We start from the raw sequence: 26,905 nt of genomic DNA, 5'->3' as shown, positions 1-26,905 counted from the left end.
GTGTATCCAAGGTTTGTTTGTGCCCTTCAAGAGTCTGTTTCCCCAGTCCTGTGTAAGTCCTGGCAGCTCTATGGTGGGGTTAATGGCGACCTCCTCCAAGAGGGCTTATGCTATACCCTGGTCTGCTGCACCCAGAGCCCCTCAGAGCCCCTGCGGCAGGCCACTGACCCATATCTCCGCGGGAGAAGTCAAGTGGACCTTTGGAAGTATCACTACAAAAAAGCTAGTGGAGGTGATGGAATTCCAGTTGAGCTATTCCAAATCCTGAAAGATGATGCCGTGAAAGTGCTGCACTCAATATGCCAGCAAATTGGGAAAACTCAGCAGTGGCCACAGGACTGGAAAAGGTCAGTTTTCATTCCAATCCCAAAGAAAGGCAATGCCAAAGAATGCTCAAACTACCACACAGTTGCACTCATCTCACACGCTAGTAAAGTAATGCTCAAAATTCTCTAAGCCAGGCTTCAGCAATACGTGAACCATGAACTTCCAGATGTTCAAGCTGGATTTAGAAAAGGCAGAGGAACTAGAGATCAAATTGCCAACATCTGCTGAATCATCAAAAAAGCAAGAGAGTTCCAGAAAAACATTTACTTCCACTTTATTGACTATGCCAAAGTCTTTGACTGTGCCGATCACAACAAAATGTGGAAAGTTATTAAAGAGATGGGAATACCAGACCACCTGACCTGCCTCCTGAGAAATGTGTGTGTAGGTCACAAAGCAACAGTTAGAACCGGACATGGATCAATAGACTGGTTCCAGACAGGGAAAGGAGTACATCAAGGCTGTATATTGTTACCCTGCTTATTTAACTTATATGCAGAGTACATCATAAGAATCACTGGGCTGGATGAAGCACAAGCTGGAATCCAGATTGCTGGGAGAAATATCAATAACCTCAGATATGCAGATGACACCACCCTTATGGCAGAAAGTGAAGAGGAACTCAAAAGCCTCTTGAGGAAAGTGAAAGAGGAAAGTGAAAAAGTTGGCTTAGAGCTCAACATTCAGAAAACGAAGATCATGGCATCTGGTCCCATCACTTCATGGCAAATAGATGGGGAAACAGTGGAAATAGTGGCTGACTTTATTTTTTGGGGCTCCAAAATCACTGCAGATGGTGATTGCAGCCATGAAATTAAAAGATGCTTACTCCGTGGAAGAAAAGCTATGACCAACCTAGACAGCATATTAAAAAGCAGAGACATTATTTTGCCAACGAAGGTCTTGTTTAATCAAGGCTGTAGTTTTTCCAGTAGTCATGTATAGATGTGAGAGTTGGACTATAAAAAAAGCTGAATGCCAAAGAATTGATGGTTTTGAAACTGTGGTGATGGAGAAGACTGTTGAGAGTCCCTTGGACTGCAACCAGTCCATCCTAAAGGTGATCAGTTCTGGGTGTTCATTGGAAGGACTGATGCTGAAGCTGAAACTCCAATCCTTTGTCTACCTGATGCGAAGAACTGACTCTTTTGAAAAGACCCTGATGCTGGGAAAGATTGAAGGCAGGAAGAGAAGGGGACGACAGAGGATGAGATGGTTGGACGGCATCACCGACTCAATGGACATGAGTTTGAGTAAACTCCAGGAGTTGGTGATGGACAGGAATGCCTGGCATGTTGAGGTCTATGGGGTTGCAAAGTGTCGGACACGCCTGAGGGACTGAACTGAACTGAACTGAGTATATATATATGTCAATCTCAATCTCCCAAGTCATCCCACCGTTTCCCCGCTTGGTGTTTATACATTTGTTTGACTCTGCATCTGTGTCTCAGAGACCTTTTATGGCAACCTTGTCTCACTCCAGGCATTCCCTTTCAAGTGCCCTATTTACTTCCTTTATAACACATCACTATCCAACATAATTTTCATTTGTAAAATAACTTACCATTCATCTCCTGTACTAATATGTAGATTCCATGAGCACTTGCCTTATTTACCTTTTTAGTCACAAGTCTTTATTTACCCTTATATTCATGGCTCTGAGTATTGCCTGTCGTATATAGAAGACCAGTAAATATTTATGAGTGAACAAGTGAAACAGTGAATTAATCATTAGTGTAGGATCACTAGACTAAAGATTGTTTATATCAAAGAAGCAGTCGTTTTTCTTTTCTGATGAGCAAATACGACATGGCCCTTTCTGCATAGCGTTGACTTTGGTTTGGTCAGTTCAAGGAAGATAGCTTTTGAAAGAAAAAATTTCCTTGTGGAAATACAGCAGTAAATATCAGGATATGTATGAAAAGTTAGTTACGTTTTTTAACAGTATATTATTCACTTAGCATGAAAATGCTTGAATATCATTTGCTTATACTATCTAAGAAATGAGCTATTTTATGAAGTTGCATTACTCTTAGGAATAAAATAGTGCTTATTAATTCTTAAGAGCAAAATATACATCAATTTATTTTGAGTAGTTTGAATAGTTATCTACTTTAAATCAGTTTGACAAAAACTTAAGTTTACTTAAGCACTGCCTGAGCAAAATATACAGTTATTTTACAAACATCTTCAGTAGGCAGTTACATATTCATCTCTGGGTGCAGGTTGGATGGCTGTTCAAGCTTGTGTTGTTAGGCTTCTCAATTTCTAATCTATCTCCAATTTTTTAAAGAACATGGGTCTTATTTAACAGGCATCAGAGAGTAACTGTAAGCACATGATATCAGAATTCCAGCTGAAAAACATTAAGGAGTTCCTGAAGAGAACAGTTTATTTGTTCTTTGAGATGATTTAAAATTTTGTGTCAAGTTAGCAAACAGACTACCTGCATAAAAGTACACCCTGTAGAATTGATTTATTATTGTTTGTTAGGTACTTCCTGCGCTATTTGAATGTGATTGTAAGAAACATGATATCTGTTGTAAGAATGTAAGAAACATTTCTATTACAAGGATATTATGTTATATTCTTTTATTAGGATCCTTGGAAGAAAATTTTTATAGTATGAGGAGTAGAAGTACTTTCTTAAGTATATGTTTTTCTTACCCAAGGACCTCGTGGACCATATAATTCACTAGGTTTTTTCTCCTGTGTGTTTGATCCAAACTTCGTGACTAAAATGTGGTAAACATAGAAGTCTTTTTCCAGTCCATGTGCCTAACCTTGATTTTTGTAAAAATTTGCTTATCTTTTTTTTTCTTACTTTTTGTTTATTGTGCTCAGTCAGTAAGACATATCCAACTCTCTGGGACTCTTTGGTGGACTGTAGCCCACCAGACTCCTTTGTCCATGGGATTTCCCAGGCAAGAATATTGGAATGGGTTGCCATTTTCTCCACCAGGGGATCTTCCAGACCCAGGGATTGAAGCCACATCTCCTGCGTCTCCTGCACTGACAGGCAGATTCTTTACCACTGAGCCATCTGGGAAGCTTTTGTTTATAATTTGTGTCCTTCCATGCTACCTAAAGAGTTTCTAGAATTTGGTTGTACAGGCAGGCAGCATGTAAACAACCATATTTAGGGAACATCCCTTTAAGAGGCAGGGTGCTGGCTTAGCAAGAAATGCAATGCTGAGTGAGATATATTTCCTCCCTTTTAGTGACATTTGAAGAGAAAATAAGAATACAAAATATTGTTTAATATTTTAATAGAGAGGTATCATTATAGTGTTAGGAGACATAGAATTCCCTTTTAGCTATAAAGAGATTTTTAAAAAATAATATTCCAGACGCATCCAGTTATATAGCTATTATAGTACTCTTTCTTTACGTATTACAGTCTGTTCAGGTTTTGTTTTCTTATTGTCTTTGCTGAACCGTATCAGTTTAAGAGTGATTTATTCTTTTTTAAAAAATAATTGTATTTATTTTTGGCTGTGCTGAGTCTTCGTTGCTGTGTTGGCTTTTCTCTAGTTGTGGCGAGAGGGGGTATTCATTGTTGGGGGCGTTGGCTTCTCATTGCAGTGGCTTCTTTTGTTGTGGAACATGTACTCAAGGGCCTTAGACTTGAGTAGTTCTGACTCCCAAGCTCTAGAGCACAGGCTCAATAGTTGTGGTGCGTGGGCTTACTTGCTCAGAGGCATGTGGGATTGTCCCAGATCAGGAATTGAACCCGTGTCTCCTGCATTGGCAGGCAGATTCTAATCCACTGAGCCACCACGGAAGCCCTGGTTTATTCTTAAGTACATTTATTGTAGATTTTTTTAAGTATATTTAATGACCTCATTCATATTCTTTATTCGGATCTTTTGGCTAACTGTCTTGTTTTGGGAATTATTGAGGTTAGAATTTAGAAAGTCTGATATACAAGTTTAGTGAATTCTTTATTTTAGCCTAGGACTTAGCACTAGATAAGTCCCTGCTTTTTATCCTCTGATATGTCTCTTTTTTTGCCATCAAAGGAATTTACCACTTTTCTCTAATTTCTTAATTTAGATTTCTTCAGAGAAATTATATTTTCTTAAGTTTATTAGTAAGATTAATTCAAATTTGATAGATAAGTGATTTTTGGCTTTTAGATTTCATTTATTTACTCATTCGTTCCACAAATTGTTTTACATGCATAAGGAAATGTGGCTAGGTGTGATTTATTGAACGAGTTGTATTTTAAGCTTATTCAGATCCGAAATAACTGTGCAAGCATATGCTTTTTTTAAACTTGATTTTCAAGTCACACCACACTTTTAAAAGCACACAGTAGAAGAAAAAAGTTGACAGGGCTGTATTAAAAATGTCTTTGTCATCCACAGGTTTTTGGAAATGCTCCGCCAAATACAATGACAGAAAAATTTTCTGATCTGCTGCAGTTCACAACACAAGTCTCACGACTGATGGTGACAGAAATTCGAAGGAGAGCATCAAACAAATCCACAGGTATTTGTCACAGAAACCAGCAAAAACTGATTTATTTGAAGGGACAGTTTGGTAAAAGTGCTATTAAAACCAAGCAGAAAATTGACCCAATTCTAAGCTCAGAGGTTTTAATACCATTTCCCATTCCCTTTCTTACCGTCACATGCTTCTGTTGGTATCAGCACCGTCTGCTTCCCATGGACCACTACTACCCCAGCCCTCACCCTTTTAACACACTCTGTTTCCTTTTGAATAAGATCCAAATTCCTAGCATGACATTCAGCACACACTCAGAGTCTGTAGATATACACACACATACACACACACACACACACACACTGGGAATACACACACGGCACGCACGGGTGCTCTTGCCTACCCTTTTCTGTTTCTTGTTATCTTTTTCTGTTATATTTCAGTGTATTTCAACCAAACTGAGTTGCTTGTAGTCCTGTGTGTGTTTTTTTTCCTATCCCTGTGATGCATCACTGAGGAAGAAGCATCTCCCCCATCCCCCTCTTAGTACATCTAAACCTCAGCTTGGATTAAGTCGCACCTCCTAGACAGAATGTTTCTTGATTCCCTTAATCAAAGAAACATTTCTCCCTTCTTACCTATTTAGCTTCCCAAGTTATGTTTATGTATGTATCTTTCTAGTAGACCATCTTTCTTTCCAGTAGACAGTAGCCTGCAGTCTTTACCACAGGCCTTTACACAGTAGGCCTTTTGTAATCACTGCCCGAATAACTGTTCTTACTCATAATTAGGTAAGTTTAAATTTCATAAAGTATTATTCCTTCTAATCAGGATTCAGATACGCTGTTTTAGTTGTGATTACCATTAGTCATTTTCGAAAGCAGCAATATGTTTGAAGGATTTTACCTTAATTTTTACCTTGTTGTTTTGGTTTTGTAGCAATTGTTTTGAGTGATTGCTTTCCTACTGAAGCATTAGACCAAGAAATCAATAATTTAAGTTTTGCTTCTACTATCTGTTTGGAACATCACTTACCTTTTCCATCCATCGAATTACTATTTTTCCAATAATAACAGTACTGCCTTTGCTATATAATACTATTTTTTAATTTAGTTTTAAAAGTATACAGATGCATGGTTTTAAGGGTCAAATAGTTTATAGATTTATTAAAAACAGTATCTCCCTTCCACCATCCTGGTTCATCCTCATTTTTCACTCTTAAGATGCAGTGACTTTTTACATCTCTTAATTGCTTTTGATATTTACTTCTCTGTCTGTAACGTGCTTACAGTAGGTTCCCTTGATTTTTCATATTTAGATTCTATCTTCTGACTTCCCACAAGAGCAGTGAGACTGTTAAGCTCACCACCAGTACCCCACAAATGCACACTTCTATATCCCCATATCATTCTATCACAATTTGATTAGCTCGGTATTCATTATAATATTGTGTCTGAAAACACTGTGCAAAGTTGAGCCATATGGTATACTCCAATTACACTGCCTTTCTTGAAAACTTCTCCACCTCTATCACTAGTTAATGATTGCCTTTTTTTTAAAAAAAAAAAAAAAACAACAGCAAACTAGGTTTTCTACATTTTCATTAATACATTCTTCCTCCCCATCTCCTATGTTTTTCTGAATTTCCCCTTAATATGACTGAAGGCGTCAGATGTTCTGTCAATTTCATCTTCTTGCACATAGCTCTTCCAGACCTTCTGCCTGCTTTGATCTGCAGTAGCTGCTCTTTTGGCCAGCTGGACGGCTGTCATTTTTACATCTTAACTCACATCATCCTGGGATGTCTTTCCATTTCTTTGAGATAGAGACTTGGTTTCCTGAATCTCACGTCTTTTTTTCTCAAATTAACTTCCTCATTTTTGGTAACATATCTTTTCCAGCAGCTTCCTGAGAAAAGATGCATTACAGTTATCATTTTTGATTTTGGGTTTTTTTGTTTGTTTGTTTTTAGAAATCTGTGAATGAAACTTTCTTTGACTCTTGCTGTGTAAAATGAGTTCCTTCCTCTTATCCAAGGAAGGTGATAAGTTTAGGGTGACCAGCTTTCAGGTACCAGGGCTTCAAACAGACTTTATCATGTCACATAGGATGGCTTTGTTGCAGAAAGGGGGAAACTCATAGAACCAGGCTTAAACAGGACAAAAGAAGTCACAGATCCATCACCCTCATCACCTTACAGAGAAGTGTGCATGGGATATTCCACCTGCCCAGAGCATAAATGCAGTCTTAATGGTGAAGAAATGAGAACTGTGATCTAAACTTTGAGTTCTGGACCTGAGTCCTTCCTTATTCGATGTTTGTAGGAGTTGTGTGAGAATGCTAACTGTTTAGTTCCAAGATATTTGGGGGCCCAGAGGAAATTACAAGCCCTTCTACAGAGAATAGAAGCTGCGAGGGTCCTAGGATGTTGAGCTTGGGTGCAGCACCTCTGGGAGCATGGGCAGTGATAGGTCTTAGCTGGTCCTTCTCCAGGCAGCCCAGGGTGACGTCTCTAGGTCATTTTGGAAAACCTCATGGCTTGCATGACATTTATCCCCCTTTCAATGGATACATCAGATTCTGGATTCAAAATCATTTTATCTCAGAATTTAAAAATTATTTATCCATCATATTCTAGATTCCTGTTCTCCTGTTGAGAAATCTGAAGCTATCTGGATTCTCAGTTCTTTCTCTATGGCCTTTTTTTGTTTTTGTTTTGATTCTGTTTTTTATAGAAACATTTAAAATCCTACCATTGACCCTCCTGTTCTAAAATTTCATGATAACATGCCTTGGAGTGGACTTATTTTTGAACATTATGCTGAGTACACTGGACCTGGGAATACATATCCTTTAATTTTGGGAAAGTTTCATGAATCATTCCATAATAATATCCTCCCTTCTCTTTTCTCTTTCTTGTCAGATGAACCCCTAAGTCTCTTCCTTTCATTTTCTTATCTTTCCTCACTTGTTTTCTTTTTTTTTTTTTAAACTCTATTTGCTAAAAGAGCTTTTCAGTTTTGCCATCTGTTCCTTCTATGAGTTTGGTTTTTTGTGACATGATACTTCTAATTTCTGAGAGATTCCCCCTTCCCCCACCTTTATTGGTGCTGTCTTAGCTCTCTGAGGGGGTTTTTTGGTTGTTTATTTTTTTAAGATTTTTTTTCTTCGTCACTAGTCTGCTTCTTTCAGGTTTTTTGTTGTTGTTTAGCTATTTTTGTCTCAGTCTTCTAAAGAATGTCCTCACATGTCTTACCCTTGGCCCTCTGCTGCTGTATTAGAATGGAACCTTGGCAAGTTGCCAGGTAGCCTAGCAGTTGTGAGTGGAACCTTCACCCAGGGTCATCTTGCTGAGCCATTCTCTCGACCATCTTTCCCTTGAGCTAGACAGTCCCTGGGAAAGTATGTCCAGTCTTTACTTAGACAGCATATGTCTGACTCTGAACATTTTAGAAGCTAAGTAGGAGAAAGGTCTGAGGACCCTCAACTTTTAGTACATGAGCTTTCTACTTCATCTGTGATGCACCCACAACTGTGCTTGCTGTAATATCATTGTCCCCCTTCCACCCCGGTCCAGACACCCTCTGTTTTTCCTTGAGGTGACTAAGTGCTGAGGTACTGAGTACTGACTGGACTGAGGTACTCCAGTCCAGTACCCACACAGTAGCAAGGATCTGGGCTTTGGCTGCTCTTACACATACTACTACTTCACCAATCCTTCTGTCCCATATTCACTTTTGCTTCTAAAGGTGCTTAGTGCCACCAGTTCTTTAGCCTCTGGAAAGTTCTGTTGTAGTTAGTTGCTTTTGTATTTTCCTTGCTATTGCTTTAAGATTCGAGAGTCTGCTAAATCAGTTACCACTAAATTCTCTACTGTTTTAGTATCCAAAATGTTGTTGTTTTCACCTTTCCTGTTTTTTTTTTTTTAGTTCTTATGGGTTTATACTTTTTACAAAGTCCTTGTAAACAACAGTTTCAGTGGGTGTATTAGTTTGCTTGGGCTGCTGTAACAAAATAACATAATCAATAGCTTAAACAACAGGAATTTTTCTTCACAGTTCTAGAGGCTGAAAGTTTGGGATCATGGTGCCAGCATAATTGGTTTCTGATGAGATCTCTCTTGCTGGCTTGCAGATGGCTTCTTTCCCCATGTGGCCTCACCAACAGAAGAGAGAGAGTTCTCTGATGTCTCTTCTTATAAGGGCGTTAATCCCACCATGAGGGCCCCACCCGCCCAGAGACTGAACCCAGTTACCTCCCAAATGCTCCATCTCCAAATTCCATCACATTAGGGGGTTAAGGCTTCAAATATGAATTCTGAGGAGACACAATTCAGCTTATAGCAGCAAGGTTTCAGGATGGAAAAGAGATCAGTGCATGTGCTCAACCTTTTGTCTTGACAGGGGTCCATTGTGGAGTCTTTGGAGCAACGGCCATGAAAGTACTTTTAGATTGAGAACCAAAATGTCTTATTAATCAGAAGCAGTGCATTATATGAATTGATGCATAGCTTTTAAAGTGAGGCGGTTTTAATTATATTTGTACTCCTTGAAGCAAGTCTAGTGAGAGATGATTAAAATAGTTTAAGGTAACCTTTCTGTCTGTCTGTTCGCTTCTTCCACCCAAAATGGAGTTGCATACTTTTTTTATCTTTATCGATTTCAGTTGCTCCTATGGAAGTGAGAAGTCTGTCTAAAATATAAGATTTGTGTGTCGTATGCCTTTTTGACTATTTTAAATAGGTAGTGTGAAGGGAAATTTCTTAGTCACATGTTGACTCCAGTCATTGCCATTTCTTTCTGGTGTGATGTTTCTAGATTAGAAAAAAAAATTCCAAAGCTTATTTATACTCTTGTCTGTTGCTGTCTTTAGGAATACTTAATCTGCATGTTTGTGGAAAAACATTTTTCTGCATTGGAGATTTGTTGTTCCTAAATCTCTTTACAATTTTATATCTGTAGGGCTGTTTTTTAGAAATAATGAAAAGTATCTTAAATGGACGAGAAGATGTCTCATTGTTAATTACAGTAGTCATTACACAACCTTTTTTTCTTTTTTAACTCTATTTTGAAATACTTTGGAACTCACCAGAAGTTGCAAAATAGTACGTAGAGCCCCCTTTTCCCTTCCTTTGTCCACTTCCTCCACTGGTGACATCTTGTTTGCAGGTATTTTATGGTAAATTTTTTTCATCCTGTGTAATTCCATGTCATTTTTAGTTTTAAACTCTTGAAATTAATTGCAAATTAATTTCAAAATTAACTTTAAAAATTAATTTTTAAATTAATTCAGAATCAATTAGATTCAGTGCAGTTTTGTAAGTTTTACCTCCAGAAGAGAAACCTTTTCAAATCACCCTATCTCAGTTGATCTTTTGTCCTCTGTCTCCATACCAGTTAGTAGTTACTCAGTCATCTTAAATGCTTCCTTTAGAGCTTCCATCATCATCTGAAAGTATCATGTTTATTTAGTTATTTAACTTTATTGTATGTTGTGTTCACACCTCTATGACCTAAAAGAATGCACGTCATAGACTTGTTGTTGTTCAGTCGGTCAGTCGTGTCCGACTTTGCAACACCATGGACTGCAGTACACCAGGCATCCCTGTCCATCACCATCTCCTGGAGCCTGCTCAAACTCATGTTCATTGAGTCAGTGATGCCATCCAGCCGTCTTGTCCTCTGTCGTTCCCTTCTCCTCCTGCATTCAATCTTTGCCAGCATCAGGGTCTTTTCCAATGAGTTGACTCTTTGCATCAAGTGGCCGGAGTACTGGAGCTTCAGCTTCAGTCCTTCCAGTGACTATTCAGGATTGATTTCCTTTAGGATTGATTGGTTTGATCTCCTTGCAGTCCAAGGGACTCTCAAGAGTCTTCACCAACACCACAGTTCAAAAGCATCAGTTCTTTAGTGCTCAGCCTTCTTTGTGGTGCAAATTTCACATCCATACATGACAGCTGGAAAAATCATAGCTTTGACTAGATGGACCTTTGTTGGCAAAGTAATGTCTCTGCTTTTTAATATGCTATCTAGGTTTGTCATAGTTTTTCTTCCAAGGAGCAAGCATCTTTTATTTTTATTTTTGGTATTTTTTTTTTATTTTATTTTATTTAACTTTACAATATTGTATTGGTTTTGCCATATATCAAAATGAATCTGCCACAGGTATACATGTGTTCCCCATCCTGAACCCTCCTCCCTCCTCCCTCCCCATACCATCCCTCTGGATCATCCCAGTGCACCAGCCCCAAGCATCCAGTATCGTGCATTGAACCTGGACTGGCAACTCGTTTCATATATGATATTATACATATTTCAATGCCATTCTCACAAATCATCCCACCCTCTCCCTCTCCCACATTAATTTCATGGCTGCAGTCACCATCTGCAGTGATTTTGGAGCCCAAGAAAATAAAGTCTTTTGCTGTTTCCATTGTTTCTCTATCTACTTGGCATGAAGTGATAGGACCAGGTGCCATGATCTAGGTGCTCAATAAATTTTTTACTGACTTTGCCATAGGATTTCTCTGCTCCCCCTCCCTCCCCATCATGCTTTGAAAATTGGAGGAGTGTTAGAAAAGCCAGCTAACAAGAGAATAGCATAGTTTTAGAGTATCTCCTAAGTTAGCCTTGAAATAAGAACTCTTGCTATTGCAATCTTTCTTCTTTTCTTTCATTTTCAATCTTGAACATTGGAAGTTGGATCAATGTTGTTATCCAAAGTACTTTCATGGAGATTTTTTTGATCTTTTCCTAGGAAAGAAATTCTAGATTTTGAGGTGCTAGGTGCATCCTGAATCATTCTCTTCTTGCATATCTTGTTCTGGTTCTCTGATTGATTGATCAGTTGATTTTTATTGGTAAAAACTCATAACACGAGATGTGCCCTCTTCACAAAATTTTACATGTACAATACAGTTAATTGTAAATACAGTGTTGTACAGCAGGTCTCAAGAACTTTTTCATCTTCAGTAGCTGTAACTTCATACACATTTATCAGCAACTTTGCTTCCTCGTCCCAGCCTTTGGCAACACCATTCGACTTTCTACCTCTGTGAGTTCAGCTGCTTTCAGTACCTCACGTAACCTTTTGTAGGAAGTTATCATTGAAAGTAATTTTGTTAAGATATACATGCACGTAATTTTTGTCCAAAAAAAAGGCAGGTAGAATGAACCCTCTGTTCTTCTTTTGAAGATTGGGTCTATTTCTTGTGCGTCAGAGTAAGTTTATTTTTCCAGGACTCCTCTGAACTTGGTGTGAAATACTTATTTTGTTTGTTACCTAATCGTCTTTCACATATCAAGTCTTTTTACCAGATCACTTCCTACATGCATTATAGATATATCAGGAGGAACCATGCTTATCAGCAATTCTGTTGTTTAGACCTGTCCATCAGAAGTTAGTAAAAGGTGAAAGTTTTAGGTAGATCAATGTGCAGAATGAGTACATGGGCTGATTTGTAATACATTAGTCCTCTTAGTCTCTTAATTTTGACTTAATTATTGACTTCCTGTAGTTTTGTTAAAAATATGTAGTAACTCTCATCTAATTTGAAAAAATATATACTTTTGTGGCCATATTGTGTACAGGGCATGGCTTAAGACTTTCCTCTGTCTCTTCTAGTTATTTGTTAAGTTCAGCCTATGCAGCTACTTAATTCTTAAGGTGCTTAACATCACATGGTCGATTTACATCACTGCAACAGAAAATTCCCACCTGTGTAAAAATAGTATCTTCAGCTTATTATTAAGGGCTTTGCTGCATGCTAGGTGCCACTGTTACGCCCAGTGATGCAATCCCCACTGGGCAGCAGCCCAGTGATAGAGAAGCCAGGGATGCTGACCTCAGTTGGCACCTTGTCCAGCATCTTGTGGCATGATTAGTATAATGTAGTGAATCCCAAAGTAGACAACCTAGCCTTTTTTTTTAAACAGAAAAACAGTGTGTCCCGCTCTCCTCCAAGGATTTCAAAGCCACAACACCTTCAGGTAATTTCATTCCCAAGATGTGGTTACGTATAATCAGATGGAAAGATGCATGGAAGCTATGAGTTCGAATACTGTTTTCTCACTAACGTGAAAGTGGGTTCCTTTTTTTTCCCAGAATGGGGGATGGTGGAAAGAGGTGTTTAGGGCTTGGTTACATTATTAATGAGAGAAGTGTAATAGTACTATTGATGTGCCTCACATTATCATCCTGAAGCAAAAGTTTGAAAGTAACTATGCTTTAAATGGACTTTAAAGGAACAAATTACTGTATTACTACTAACACATTTTGTGTCTGCTTGTTCTGAATGCTGTTTGATTGGGTTTACTTGTATTTTCTCAGTGTAGACTGGGAACTTATATTTCCTTGAAAACTGCATTCTATTCTTTCTTAATCTAATAATGAGTTCTATTAACTCCATTTCTGTAATTTTTAACTATATGCATTGAAATGCAGCATGAAAGCTAAAGTTTAAATCAAATGATTGGCAGCTCTCAAGATGGGCTAATATTAATATGTTCTTTTCATTCTTATAATCTTAAGTCAGCATTTAAATTTGCATTTGTTAAGAATTAGAGAAATTCGTAGTTCATGATAGTAGTAGTAGTGTTAGTCATTCAGTTGTGTCCAACTCTGTGACCCCGTGGGCTGTAGCCCCCCAGGCTCCTCTGTCCATGGGATTCTCTAGGCAAGAATACTGGAGTGGGTTGCCAATCCCTTTCCAGGGGATCGTCCCGACCTGGAGATCGAACCCAGGACTCCTGCATTGCAGGCAGATTCTTTACCATCTGAGCTACAGGGAAGCCCCATAGTTCATTATACAGCATTTCTTTGACTAGGAGTGTTTTTCTTTCAGAATTTTAAGAAATTCTATGGTTTACAGAGGTTTAATTTAAAATTACTTTCTAGTCTACATAGTTATTTTAAAGAGAATACTAAATATTACATACTTTTACAGGGAGCTTCTTGGCTCATTTAAAATAAAACCTGAGAGATCCCATTAAGTTGTTTTGAATAGCAATATCCTGAAATTCTGGAGTTCACAGGGTCGCAAAGAGTCGGACATGACTTAGTGACTGAATAACAAATAACTGAAATTAATAGGTGAGAGTAAATTAGTTCTTCAGAATACATTTGTTATGTAAAGATAGTTTATTTGTCAACAGGAGTTTTCAATCTTACCCTATCATTCAGCCACAACCACTATCCAGGCTTCTTTGTGCTCAGTTGCTACTCAGTCGTGTTCCACTCTTTGTAACCCCGTGGACTGTAGCCCACCAGGCTTCTCTGTCCATGGGATTCTCCAGGCAAGAATACTGGAGTGGGTTGCCATTTCCTATTCCAGGGGATCTTCCCAACCCAGGGATTGAACCCACGTCTGCAGTGTTTGCTGCATTGGCAGGTGGACCCTTTACCATTGAGCCACCTAGAAAGTCCTTAGAGCTTTTGAACACTCCTATAATTCAAAACCAGATAACACCATTATATGCTATTGCTGAGGTAACTCATCTTCACCACCTTTTTCTCAAAAAGAGCAGGTATTATTAAGGTGGTAAAATTGTTAAATGGATTAATAATTATACTGCCTTGATCCTTTTCAAGGTTTATTTTCCTAATTAGTATCTCATTCAGTCAATTCAGCAATCTACTGAACTGTTGTAATCTTTAATAACAACATTTTTTAAATACATTGTCTTTTTTTATCTTGAGGAATATCTTAATGTTCATTGTCAATGAAAATGAAGGAAACCACACACACACTTATAAATGCCAATAATCAGATATATGGAACTGTTTCAAACCAAGAAACATTTTTGGTATTTTGTATCTCAAAATAAGCATTGGCATTCATTGTTGGTAATTGGCAGCTTACTGAAGAGCAGTGAAAATACATTCGTCCAATCTTCTTTTATTGTTAATAGTGTTAAGTAATATAAGTGGAATCCAGAGTCACACAAACTGTGTCTTGTCTATAGGTTTCTAGATTCTGTACCAGGAAGATAACTTCCTTTTTAATGTAGGTTTAGCTCTTCAAAATCTTTTTTCTCTCTGTGAAAGACATGGGTAGTGTTGACAAGTTGGTTTGTTAATCAGTGTTTTTTTTTTTTTTTTAATGAACTAGAAATCTATTACATTGGTTTAACTGTGAAATAATCAATTTGAGCGCTGCAAGTATTTTTTTTAAGATATTGAGTTATCAAATAGAATTGCACAATTTAAAACCAAAGTTGCCTAGTTTTGAAGAAGCCTAAGAAATGAAAGCATAGCATGCCAGCTTTTGATTGAGAATTTTAGCCAACTGGGAAAAGCTCCTCACATGAGCATTTAATTCCTATCAAGGAAAGACTCCTGTTATATGTAATAACAGATGCCTGGGTCCATTGTAGGCTTGCAGGAAAAATTTGCAGGTTAGTTTTTACCAATTACCTTAAACCCTGATAGCTCAGTTGGTAAAGAATCCACTTGCAATGCAGGAGACCCCAGTTCGATTCCTGGGTCAGGAAGATCCACTGGAGAAGGGATAGGCTACCCACTCCAATATTCTTGGGCTTCCCTTGTGGCTCAGCTGATAAAGAATCCACCTGCAATGCGGGAGACCTAGGTTCAGTCCCTGGGTTGGGAAGATCCCCTGGAGAAGGGAAAGGCTACCCACTCCAGCATTCTGGCCTAGAGAATTCCATGGGCTATATACTCCATGGGCTTGCAAAGAGTCAGATACCACTGAGTGACTTTTACTTTAAACCATGATTGCTAAAATGATTTCTCAGTGGTATTTTGTTTTCTTCTTTCTCTACTTAATCAGCTTTGAACGCTGCTTTTTATGTATTATTCCCCCTTTAAATCCAAGTTATCCAAACCTCCTAGTGTTTATGAGAAGTTGGATTCCATGTGTCCTTCTTTGATCTCCCTGGGTTGTTTATTCACTCATTTAACAGGTATTTATTGAGCCCCTACTTAGTGTCAATAATGCGCTCCATACAGGGGATCAGGCTCTGAACAGTGCAACCAAGAGTCGACTCCCATGGTTTTATTTTCTAGAGAGGGGCAAGAGACTAAATCAGTGAGCATGAATACAGTAACTTCAACACTTATGAGATACTGAATATCAGAAGTAAGCCAGGCTTCAGTTGACTTCTCTTTTCCAGTAAAATTTTTTTTATCAACGTCTTTATCTTTTATAAGCTAGACAGCCTGGATTTGAATATAGGTTCTGTCCCTGACTAGACAAATTACTTATCCTCTCCATTTCTCAATTTATGTTGCAATAAGGGGTAGCTCAGTCGTTAAAGAATCTGCCTGCAATGCAGGCGACACGGGTTCAATCCTTGGGTTGGGAAGATCCCCTGCAGAAAGGAATGGCTACCCACTCCAGTATTCTTGCCTGGAGAATCCCATGGACAGAGGAGGCTGATAGGTTCCCAATCTGTGGGGTCGCAAGAGTCAGACATGACTTAGCAACTAAACAACCACCTCCACCAAGGGTTATAATAATAGAAACTAACTTACTGTGTTCTTGTAAAGATGAAATGAATTAAATCTACAAGTGCTTAAAACAGTCCTTCTTATACAGTTAAGAATCAGTACAAATAAGTAGCTAAAAAATTTTCCCTTTAAAATGTTCTTTCACATGGGAGTATATAAAGATGAAATAGCTGAGCGCAGTTTTATACATAAGTCTCATATTATTTCGTTATTGAATAAAACTCTTTTATCTTGATTGTCTTAAATGGAAGAAAATAATACCTCTAAAGTAATCTGTGAGTGAGTGAAGTTGCTCAGTCGTGTCTGACTTTTTGCTACCCCATGGACTATAGCCTATCAGGCTCATCCGTTCATGGGATTTTCCAGGCAAGATTACCAGAGTGGGTTGCCATTTACTTCTCCAGGGGATCTTCCCGACCCAGGGATTGAACCCAGGTCTCCCGCTTTGTAGGCAGATGCTTTACCATCTGAGCCACCAGGGAAGTCCTAATCCAAATTCTATTTATTCTGTATCCTACATCTTTATGACATGTGTTAAGTATACATTGGTAACTTAGCATGTTGGCTTAGAGTGAACAGATTGAATTTATTTTCTGACTTTAATTCATCTCGTATATCAGTATGAAAATTAATGAACTTTATACTGATAAAATTAAATGCATGGTTTGAGGTTTATCCATTTTCCCTTATCCTTAAAATTATAATCAGCTAAATTGACTTTCAGAGATTCTTCCAACGCTGCAGTTCTATGAATGACTCCCTCATTGTTTCTGTCTCCTAATGTCAGCTGCTCAGGTTACCCCTTGTTTGTCTCACTGAGCGAACCTCCTAGTTTCCCCCATCAATCTCTTTGCCCTTCTAGTTTGTCATACACATCACTCTAGATTAATCATTTTAAAATAATCCTTTCATCATGTACTTTGTTAAGGAAACTACATTCACTCCCTCTTGCCCAAAGAGTCAAGTACAGACAGCCCCTTAGCTTACCTTCCTTCAAAAATAGGCACTTTCTATCACTGCTATTGATATTAGACAATATTCTCAGCATATGCTCTCCTAGAATGTGAACGAACCCTGTGTTATTACAGTTCTTTATCTTGATTATTCCTCTGGCCACACTTTGAATTTAAAGCAGTATGCCTAATCTCTGCTTCTCTCCCTTCCTCTGGTTTCCAGACAGACATGTACTTGTTTTCCAGGCAAATTTAACTCAAATTTCCCTTCTTCCATGACTATTTTTGACTAGTTTGTGACATAGTTTTTCTTAAAATGTATCAGTTGACTTTTATTTTTCTGTCCTTATACGATAATATCTGCATATACCAATAAAACATTACTCTAACATATTTTACATGTGATTTATCTCCACCTAATGATTTTCCTTTGGTTTTATAGAGGCTGCAAGTCGGGCCATAGTCCAGTTCTTGGAAATCAATCAGAGTGAAGAAGCCAGTAGAGGTTGGATGCTTCTGACAACAATTAATTTGTTAGCATCCTCTGGTCAGGTGAGACCTTGCTTTTCATACTTGAAGCATCTCTCTTTATCCTCTTGGGATTTTGTCAAATTAAATTTATCATCATATCTAAGTAAGAATTTATGATAATCATTGTATTCTCCTCCTTCACCTTGCTCATTTTTCTGTGCTTCTCACAAGATCTCTGTAAGGAAGTTAACATTTCCATTTTACACATGAGGAAATGCTTAGAACAGTGTTTTCTGTCTTTGTCATTAGAGTGTGTGGTCCTGTTTGTACAGCACACTGGGCAAAGAGATGAACTCCCTGCAGCTGGATGGAAGGAGCCCAGGAACTCTGGCTCCCCAAGCCCGGCCCAGAGTTTCTGTAACCCTTGTTAGGGAAACTTTGGCTCAGAAGAGTCATCTGAGATTCATCCAAGGTCACTTAGCTATTTTCAGGATAATATGTATTACCTTCCCACTTGATTTATTCCGGAGTTTGCTTTTTTCCCCCTTTAAATCAACTTTAAGCATCTGTCATGATACATATGGCACATAGTCATTTATGTGCTGTTCAAATACCTGATTTGTGACCTGTGCTGTTTTGGGGATGAAGGAAGTTTATTCAACCTTCTAAAATCTGGAGTAGAATTACCTATCAAAGTTCATACCAATCTTGAGAACGACTTTTATCTAAATTACAGTGGGCTTTCAAATACCTCGTGGATCACAAAAGTAAGTGTGACATTGATCAGACTACCATGACAGGCCATGGAAGAAACAGTGTACATTTCTTGGTAATAATGTCTTGAAACCAGTTACTAGCCTGGAATAATTACTAGCCCACTGGAATAATTACTAGCCCACTTGAATGTTTTTCTTTTGGAATATCCTGTTTCCCTCTTTGTTTGCTGGATTTTGTTTTGTTTTTTGTTTATTTTATATTGGAGTACAGTTGATTTATAATATTGTATTATGATTTGTTTTTTAAAGCAGAAAAGGAATAAGACTCAATTTATCCTGATTTACCTAAGGCTATCTGAGTTTTACCTTAGTTTTGCATAGAAGGCCCATATCCCAGGAAACCCCTTAGTCCTGCGCACATGGAGATGTTTATTCATCCTGAGTACTAAGTAACCTTTCATATGGTCCTGAAGTAGACCATTGTTTTCATGTATCTGTGGCCATATCAGATGGCTATCAAAATACCACTTCTGCTTGCTATTGATGATAGCTATACGTGACTCTACATTACTGTACCAAAATGTGGTTGGGCTAAGCATAACATGTAAAATAATAATGTTTAATTGGAATATATGTAAGTTTTATTCATATTTTCTGTAGATGTTCTGTTTTCCTTTCTCAATTGTGAACATGGACTGTGCTCTACCATAACACCTAGAACATGGTAGAAAGTCAGTAAATGTGTATTAACTTACATGTGCACACATGGATAGACCAATTTATAAGCATAAGAAAAGAATCAGGAGAAAAGAATCACTTAAGAAAAATTTACAGGTGTTGCCAGTTACCAGTTTGGATATCCAGTTTTACTTTCAATCTGTCTTGTCATAAGATGGAAATGAAAAGTGATGTCATTTTACTTGATACAAAGGGGCAACCAGTAATAATCTAATTGGCAAAAGAGACGTTTTGAAAGAAAATTCAGTGTTACATTTTGAGCTGACATTTTGGTTTGCATCCTATTTTTTGTTAGCAGCAGTGAGTTACAGAGATGACTGAAACATGGTCCTGAGTCAACAGGTAGATGACAGAGATGAAGTGGATGAAGCTAACACCATGAAATGCAGCAGTGGGCTGGATGTAGTAGTATGAAAAGGGAGATGCGGGAGTTGTAAATTTTGCAGGTGAAAGGAGGAGGAAAGACAAGGATTAAGTTTCAGGTGTGAACAGACATGTAAACTGAGAGTCAGATGGAGACTTGGGGTGTCTAGAAATAATAAAAAAATAGGTGAGAACAGCAGAGGACTTTGGAGTGTTGGAGGAGGGAAGTGATGGTGGGTGCGTAGAAATGGGCCAGACTGAGGGCAGGATCGTTCCTTGGGCGTGCTGCTCCCCTCGCCCGGCTACCGCAGTGGCTCAGGCCCCATCTATCTTGTGGGGTTTTCTGTACTAGTTTCCGAAGTACGCTCACTTTCCTGCTCTTTAATCTATAGCCTGTACTACCAGCAACTGATTTTCTGAAATCTGGTTCTATTACTCCTTTGTTGGGAACACTTCACTAGGTTTCCAGTGCCCACCTGCAGAGGGCATTGAGCTTACACCCGCTTGGGGACCACTTAACGAGCTCCCCAGCCCAGGGCAGGATATGTGAGTAATGAGCCTTCCTTGTAAATGAAGGCTCGTGCAGTAACAAAATCTATCTTGTAAGGTTGACTTGAAAAACAGATGAGAGCATGTATTTAAAGTGCTTAGCCTTAAGCCTGTTATATAATAAATACACATTAAAGATTAGACACTATTGTGGTTTTTCAGGAGTCAGCAGTCTTGGACTCCAGTTCCTGAAACATGTTGTACAAAATGGCCTTACCTTCTGTGTATCTTCCAGGTGACCTTTCCCCTCTTGTTTTAATTCCTATCCTTCATGCCACTCTTGGCCCTGCTGATTATTCCCTTATTTTATTAGCCTGAATGTACTACCATTGTTACACTCAGAGAGTAATCATAGTTACTGATGAACTTGTTTCTGCTGGTAGACTACAGCCTTGTGAAAGGCAGGATTCCTTCATCATTTCACGCCAAGTTCCTAAAACACTGACGTATGCTATGCATTCAGGTAATGTTTAATAAAAAAGTTAATAGACTAAAAAAAAAAAAGTTAATAGACTAATCAACACATGATGCTAGCCTGTTGATCTCCAACATGGAAAAACTTACTCCAAATTGTACCATGGAAAGATTTTGATAATTTTTATAGCATGCTTCTTTTTTCCCCCGCATACTTCTTAACAATAGTGAAATGTTCACCATAAGGTCTAAAATTTCTTCCTCTAGTAATCTTTGAAAATAATGTACAAATTTTCTGTGTCAGTGATGGATATATCCTTCAAGTGCCCTTCCCACCTAAGAATCTGCAATGAGAATAAAATAAAAGTAATAGTAAAGGAACTGATTCATAGTTTAGTACATTAATGTGTCTTTGCATTTGTTACATAAACCTCATATCAACCCTAAGCGATATATACCATTATATAGATTTTATAGGAGAGAAAGATGAGGCCTAACAAAGTTAGTTTGCCCAAGTTTATGGTTAAGTTCCTTTTTTCTAAATCTTAGAGCTTATGTTCTCAGGAACATGCTGCCTCTTAATAGTCAACTTAATAGATACCTTAGTAGGTAACAAAGTTCTCAATATTTGATTAAAGCAAATTTCTCCAGATAGGAAATGAGTATTTGTCATTCATGGAGTCTTTTAAATATTTTTTCGGCATTTGAAAAGGTATTTTGAAGTATAATTTTCTGGCTTAAAATTTTTGAGCTTATTTAACTGTACCAAGTAGTTATTGGCTTCCCTAGTGGCTCAGATGGTAAAGAATCCGCCTGCAATGCGGGAGAACAGGTTTTGATCCCTGGGTGGGGAAGATCCCCTGGAGAAAGGAATGGCAACCCACTCCAGGATTCTGGCCTGGAGAATTCTGTGGAGAGAGGAGCCTGGTGGGCTACAGTCCATGGGGTCCCAAAGAGTCAGACACAACTGGGCGACTTTCACTTTCATAGTACAGTTATGTCTCTCTGTCTGTCTACTCACTTTATTTATCCATTTGTTTTCCAGAAAACCGTGGACTGCATGACAACAATGTCAGTGCCTTCCACCCTGGTTAAATGTTTGTATCTGTTTTTTGACCTTCCACATGTGCCTGAGGCAGTTGGAGGTGCACAGAATGAGCTACCTCTAGCAGAACGTCGGGGACTACTCCAGAAAGTTTTTGTACAGGTATGAAAGGTGCTGTGTGTCTGTTCATCTAGGCCACCGTATTTCAGGTGTAACAGGTACACTCCTTAAGTAGATGTTCTACCTGTCCCATTTTCTATAGTGTTTCTTGCTATTTATTATAAATTGACTTTATTTCATCTAACTGGCATATTTCTTGAATCTGCCCATTTCTTTTGAGGAATATTTGGGCAAGGGATTCACAGGTTTGTTATTCTGAACAGATTCTATCATTAAGATTACCTGTCATATTGTAAAAACATCTCTAAAATGAATAAAGCAAGGAACACTTTTATTAACAATGCTATTAATTTGGGGGTAATATTTCTTCTCGTGTCAAGAAATTCTGTTGTTGCTGTCTAAATATAGAAGTCCTTAGCCAGTAAGTATTTAACTTAGAAAAGACAGTTTATTTTAGTGGCTACTGCCACCTCTTCTGCTCCCTGTCTGTGAACCTTCTTTCCCACTGTGGTCACTCTTCTTTTAATAATTGCATTAGCAGAGTAAGTAAACCTTTGTTAGCTAGTCTGGAAATATTGTCATCATTTGATATCCATTCTTGGGAGAAAATTTTCAAAACAAACAAACTATAAACATTTACAATATAATCTATCCGTGGGAAATATGGTATTTAAAAATATATGTTTGACATAAAAAGATGAATACTGCATGATTTTATTTATAAGTTAAGAGGTCAGACTTCTAAAAGTAGAGTGTTGGTTGCCTGGGGCTGGGAGGTGAGAGAAAGAGAGTTGTTTTCCAGGGGATCCAGAGGTTCAGTTCTGCGGGAGGAAAATGTCCTACAGATGTTTGCATAACAGTGTGCATGTAGTTAACACTCTGTCCATAAAAATGATTAGGAGGGTTAAATTGTTATGTGTTTTTATGCCTCAATTTAGAAGACACACACCTGTTTGAGTCCCATTTTATGAAATAAGATGCCAGTTTCTCATCTCTAAAATGAAAATAATACCTGGCTAAAGGATTTGGGGGAAGAGTCAGTGAAATAATACCTAAAGCTGTGCTTCTCTGCTTTAGACATAGTAGACCTGAAATGCAAAAAGTTATTTTTCTGATAAATAAGTTTGATTTCTGCTCTTGCCTCTACCACTTTCAGCATCAATGAGAGCAGGAAGAGAGAACAGAGAGGACACTGGATCTGTATCAGGTGCAGCAGAGCAGGGGACAGGTGATGCTGGCACCTGTTACACTCGGGTTGTTGCTCCAGGAATGATTCGACTTTGCTGAGATCTATGTGTGCTAAATTGCTTCAATGTGTTCGACTCTTTGCAGCCCCACGGTCAGTAGCCCACCAGGCTCCTCGTCCATGGAATTTTCCAGGCAGGAATACTGGAGTGGGTTGCCATGCCCTCCTCCAGGGGCTCTTCCCAGCCCAGGGATCAAACTCACGTCTCTTATGTCTTCTGCTTTGGCAGGTGGGGTCTTTTACCACTAGATTTCCCAAGTGCCTCAACTGTGAAGAATATTCCTGCCAATTGCAAGAGACAAGGGTTCAATCTCTGGGTAGTGGAGATCCCCTGGGAAAGGAAATGGCTACCTGCCCCAGTATTCTTGCCTGGAAAATCCAATGGAGAGAGGAGCCTTGTAGTATATATTCCATGAGGTTGCAAAGAGTCAGACTCATCTGTGCAACTGAGCCCCCACACAGCAGTGAAGATGAGGGAGAGGGGGAGAGTAAAACAGATTAGAAATGAAAAGACAGGATTATCAATAAAATGCTAATAAAATATTCAATGAATATTTATTGAACACTTGATTTATTAAATACTTTTGTGCTAGCAGTTAACATCCCTATCTTGTGATCATTTGCAAGACCTTCCATGACTTTAGAGCTCTTGTTTTCCTCTGAAATAATAATGTGAGGGAATGGCAGAAATGGGATTAGACCTCAGATTTATCTAACCTGTCAATTAGAATGGAAGAGAATAGCAATGGGAAGAAATAAAAGAGTAAACCACCTAGGAATTAAAGTTTTTTTAAGACATGGCTGATGAAGAGAGTGGGTTAGTCTTTGCTGATCAGACTAGAGCCCTGTTTCAGTAAAGTCTCTGAAGAAGTAACACCGTAGACAATAAATGGAAGCTGGTAACTAACTAGCGAAGATTTCTTCTAAAACTTAATTTTTTTCTATATCTGAAAGCAGTGGGTGCTGACTGAACTGAATGTAGGATTCATTTTAGCATATTGGAATCATTGGATGTTAAAGGAATATTAAAGGCCAAATGGAATGCAATAGAGAATTGAAATGAAACGCTTCATTTACACTTATGGAAACTTATAGTCATGCCTGTTCCACCCGTGGTGCCCGGCAGTGCTCAGAATCCTGCTCTCCCACCGTCTAGTCCAGGGTTCCTTCAGTGCATCAGCTTAGCTTTTTTCATTTGTTATCACGGTCCAGACATTGTTTTCATCATTTTGTCTAAAAAACCCAGTGGACACAGACTTATTAAATGTTTTCAGAATGCATAGTGTTTATTATAGATAAAATCCCCATGTTTATATTTTGTGACAGATGGTTTCCTGGGACCTTGGCAGTTGGTAGTGCTTCATGTAGGCTTTTTTTTGTGTTTGCATTAATGTGGCCAATTACTGCTCTGCCACACTTGGCTGGACATTGTAACAGAATCCCTACGAATACAAGTGCTTAGTTTTGGGGCCGAAGAGGAATGAGTAGATTCTTCAGTTGTCTCCTGTGTAAAATGAAAAGGTTATTAATACTAGATTATCTGTAAGAATTCTTTTGACTGGGAAGATTAAGAATTAGTTATCTTAAGGGTCAACAGCAAGGAATTAAATCCAACTTATTTTTGAGCACAAGGATTTGACTTGGAAAAAAAGATTTTATTTTCAGGTTTGTTTTTGTGTTACAAATTAGAGAAATGACATCTGTCCTTCTAATCACATATGGGCATGTGAAAACCAGTGAAAAGTATAATTAACAATAGACTCTTATGAGTGTGTGTATATATATATGTGTGTGTGAATATATATATATATTTGGCTGCAGTTATCTTTATTTTCATATACCTTTTTGTTACATTTAATACATGTGGGAAGAGGTACACATATTACATGTACTAATAAAAATTTGGTATTCAGCAATGTCTCTAGGCATTTTTTTTGTTGGGAAGGGGGAATGCCTGTACTTAATAGAGTTTATAAATATTTTGTTGTTCACTGAATTCTTAATCTTTTTTTTCCCTGATATTTGTCAGCTATGAATTAGAAATTCTTGTATTTGAGTAAAATTTTGCTCTGAAGGAAATAGGAAAAGGCAGACCTACCTTTCTCAGATGAAACATGATACTTCAAATACTTTTTCTATATAATAGTTTCCTCCAGATATTAAAATATTCCGGTTTTATTTTATTTATTTAAAAAATATTTAGATGAGAAAATATAGCACAGAGAAGGAAACTTAACTTTTTCTGCCACCAAATTGAGATTAGAAGAAGAAAGGTTTTTGGAGAGCAGAAACCATAGTTTCATTCCCCAACTAGCAGGCCTTTAATGCCATAAATGATTGTGCAATGTGTATTTTCCAAACCATAGGTCAAGAATAAGTTTTCATTCCAGAGTTTAAGAAGTGTTGAGTCATGCTTTAGAAGATTTTTGGCTGCTGCTGCTGCTAAGTCGCTTCAGTAATGTCCGACTCTGTGCGACCCCATAGACGGCAGCCCACCAGGCTCCCCTGTCCCTGGGATTCTCCAGGCAAGAACATTGTTGCCATTTCCTTCTCCAGTGCATGAAAGTGAAAAGTGAAAGTGAAGTCACTCAGTCATATCCGACTCTTCGCGAACCCATGGACTGCAGCCTACCAGGCTCCTCCATCCATGGGATTTTCCAGGCAAGAGTACTGGAGTGGGGTTCCATTGCCTTCTCCAGATTTTTGGCTACTAGACATAATTAATAATTCTGAATTAAGATGACTGTATTATTATAATGTCCCCTTCTACTTGCATAGAAGTTGGAAAAAATTGAAAATACTTTTACTTTTAAAGACATGTTATTTTCTTGTCTCCCTAAAAATGTCCTTTTTAGAGAAGAAAATTACAATTCACCTATGGCAAACTAAGAATTAACATTCTAAAACTGGAATGTTGACCTTGAAAGTTACTGTTGATTTATTCCATTTCAGGGTAGGGCAAAACAGTACCCCCCCAAAAAAAACAAAAAAACAACCCACCATGGTGAAGTGAAGATGGTAAACATGTAACTTAAAAAAAAATAATAAGCTGATAAAAGTAGAGGTGGTTAACTGTCTTACCATAACACACTTGTAAATTATAGGTGTCTTTTTTAATGTTGCCTAACTTAGAGCATTCATCATTGTGGCTTTAATGATAGCACTCAACACTGACCCTGAACTTGCAGAGTTTTAAATAATCAGATCTAGTCCTCTTCTAGCCCCTGCCTTTCCCCCAATCATTCATTCATTTATGTACACATTTTCTTTGTTCTTTAGATCTTAGTGAAACTCTGCAGTTTTGTTTCTCCGGCCGAGGAGCTGGCTCAGAAAGACGATCTCCAGCTTTTATTCAGTGCAATAACCTCTTGGTGCCCTCCCTATAACCTGCCTTGGAGGAAGAGTGCCGGAGAAGTCCTTATGACCATATCCCGTCACGGTCTCAGTGTCAACGTGGTGAAGTATATTCACGGTGAATATCTCGTAACATATTCGTTCTAGATGCTCTGAATTTTCTCCACCTTTCTCTCCTCATATGATGGTGAATTTGTTTCTCTTGTTCAGTTCTCCAAAGATTCTATTTTAAATGAAGAACTATATTTTCCAGGAGAAAAAAAATTATTTGTGAAGCGTTTCAAATGTAAAAAATCCTCATGTTCTCAATAATGGATATCCAGGAGAGTTAAAATAACCTTACCTTTAAGTAAATGATGTCATAATAATAATGCAAATTCTGCCTCATTGCCTCTTCTTCCTCTTTTGCTGAATGAAGAGAGATTTTTTGAGATGCTGTAGTTCAAACTCTTTCTGAAGATATTTCATAAGTAGACAGATAATCTGTCCAATGAGGCATGAATAAAATTAAGTAGATTCTTTATCAGCACTGAAAAGAAATTGTTTATTTTTTTAGTTCATATATATAAATATATGTCAACTATCCCTTAAAATGGGTCAATAAGAGAAATAGACAATTGTAACATCGCAAACAGTCCACTTACATACACACACACACACACACACACACACACACACACAAATTGGAAAA

At 38.0% G+C, this 26,905-nt stretch overlaps 1 protein-coding gene across 8 annotated transcripts in view; it reads left to right on the top strand.

Moving 5' to 3' along the window:
* The window catches only part of WDFY3 (WD repeat and FYVE domain containing 3), a 285,583-nt gene that overhangs the window by 99,179 nt on the left and 159,499 nt on the right, over positions 1-26,905 (top strand). For 6 of the 8 annotated variants that reach the window (XM_055588993.1, XM_055588990.1, XM_055588986.1 and 3 more), the window contains exons 4-8: positions 4,698-4,821; positions 12,711-12,764; positions 17,641-17,750; positions 21,495-21,656; positions 26,140-26,332. In XM_055588993.1, coding sequence (XP_055444968.1) covers positions 4,698-4,821; positions 12,711-12,764; positions 17,641-17,750; positions 21,495-21,656; positions 26,140-26,332 — 643 coding nt within the window. The remainder of the gene's footprint in view (positions 1-4,697; positions 4,822-12,710; positions 12,765-17,640; positions 17,751-21,494; positions 21,657-26,139; positions 26,333-26,905) is intronic. The other 2 variants (XM_055588991.1, XM_055588987.1) reach the window with 1 other exon arrangement.

The sequence above is a fragment of the Bubalus kerabau genome, chromosome 7 (genome assembly GCF_029407905.1).
Source record: "Bubalus kerabau isolate K-KA32 ecotype Philippines breed swamp buffalo chromosome 7, PCC_UOA_SB_1v2, whole genome shotgun sequence".
Lineage (NCBI taxonomy): Eukaryota > Metazoa > Chordata > Mammalia > Artiodactyla > Bovidae > Bubalus > Bubalus kerabau.
This window is presented reverse-complemented; position numbering and strand designations above follow the sequence as displayed.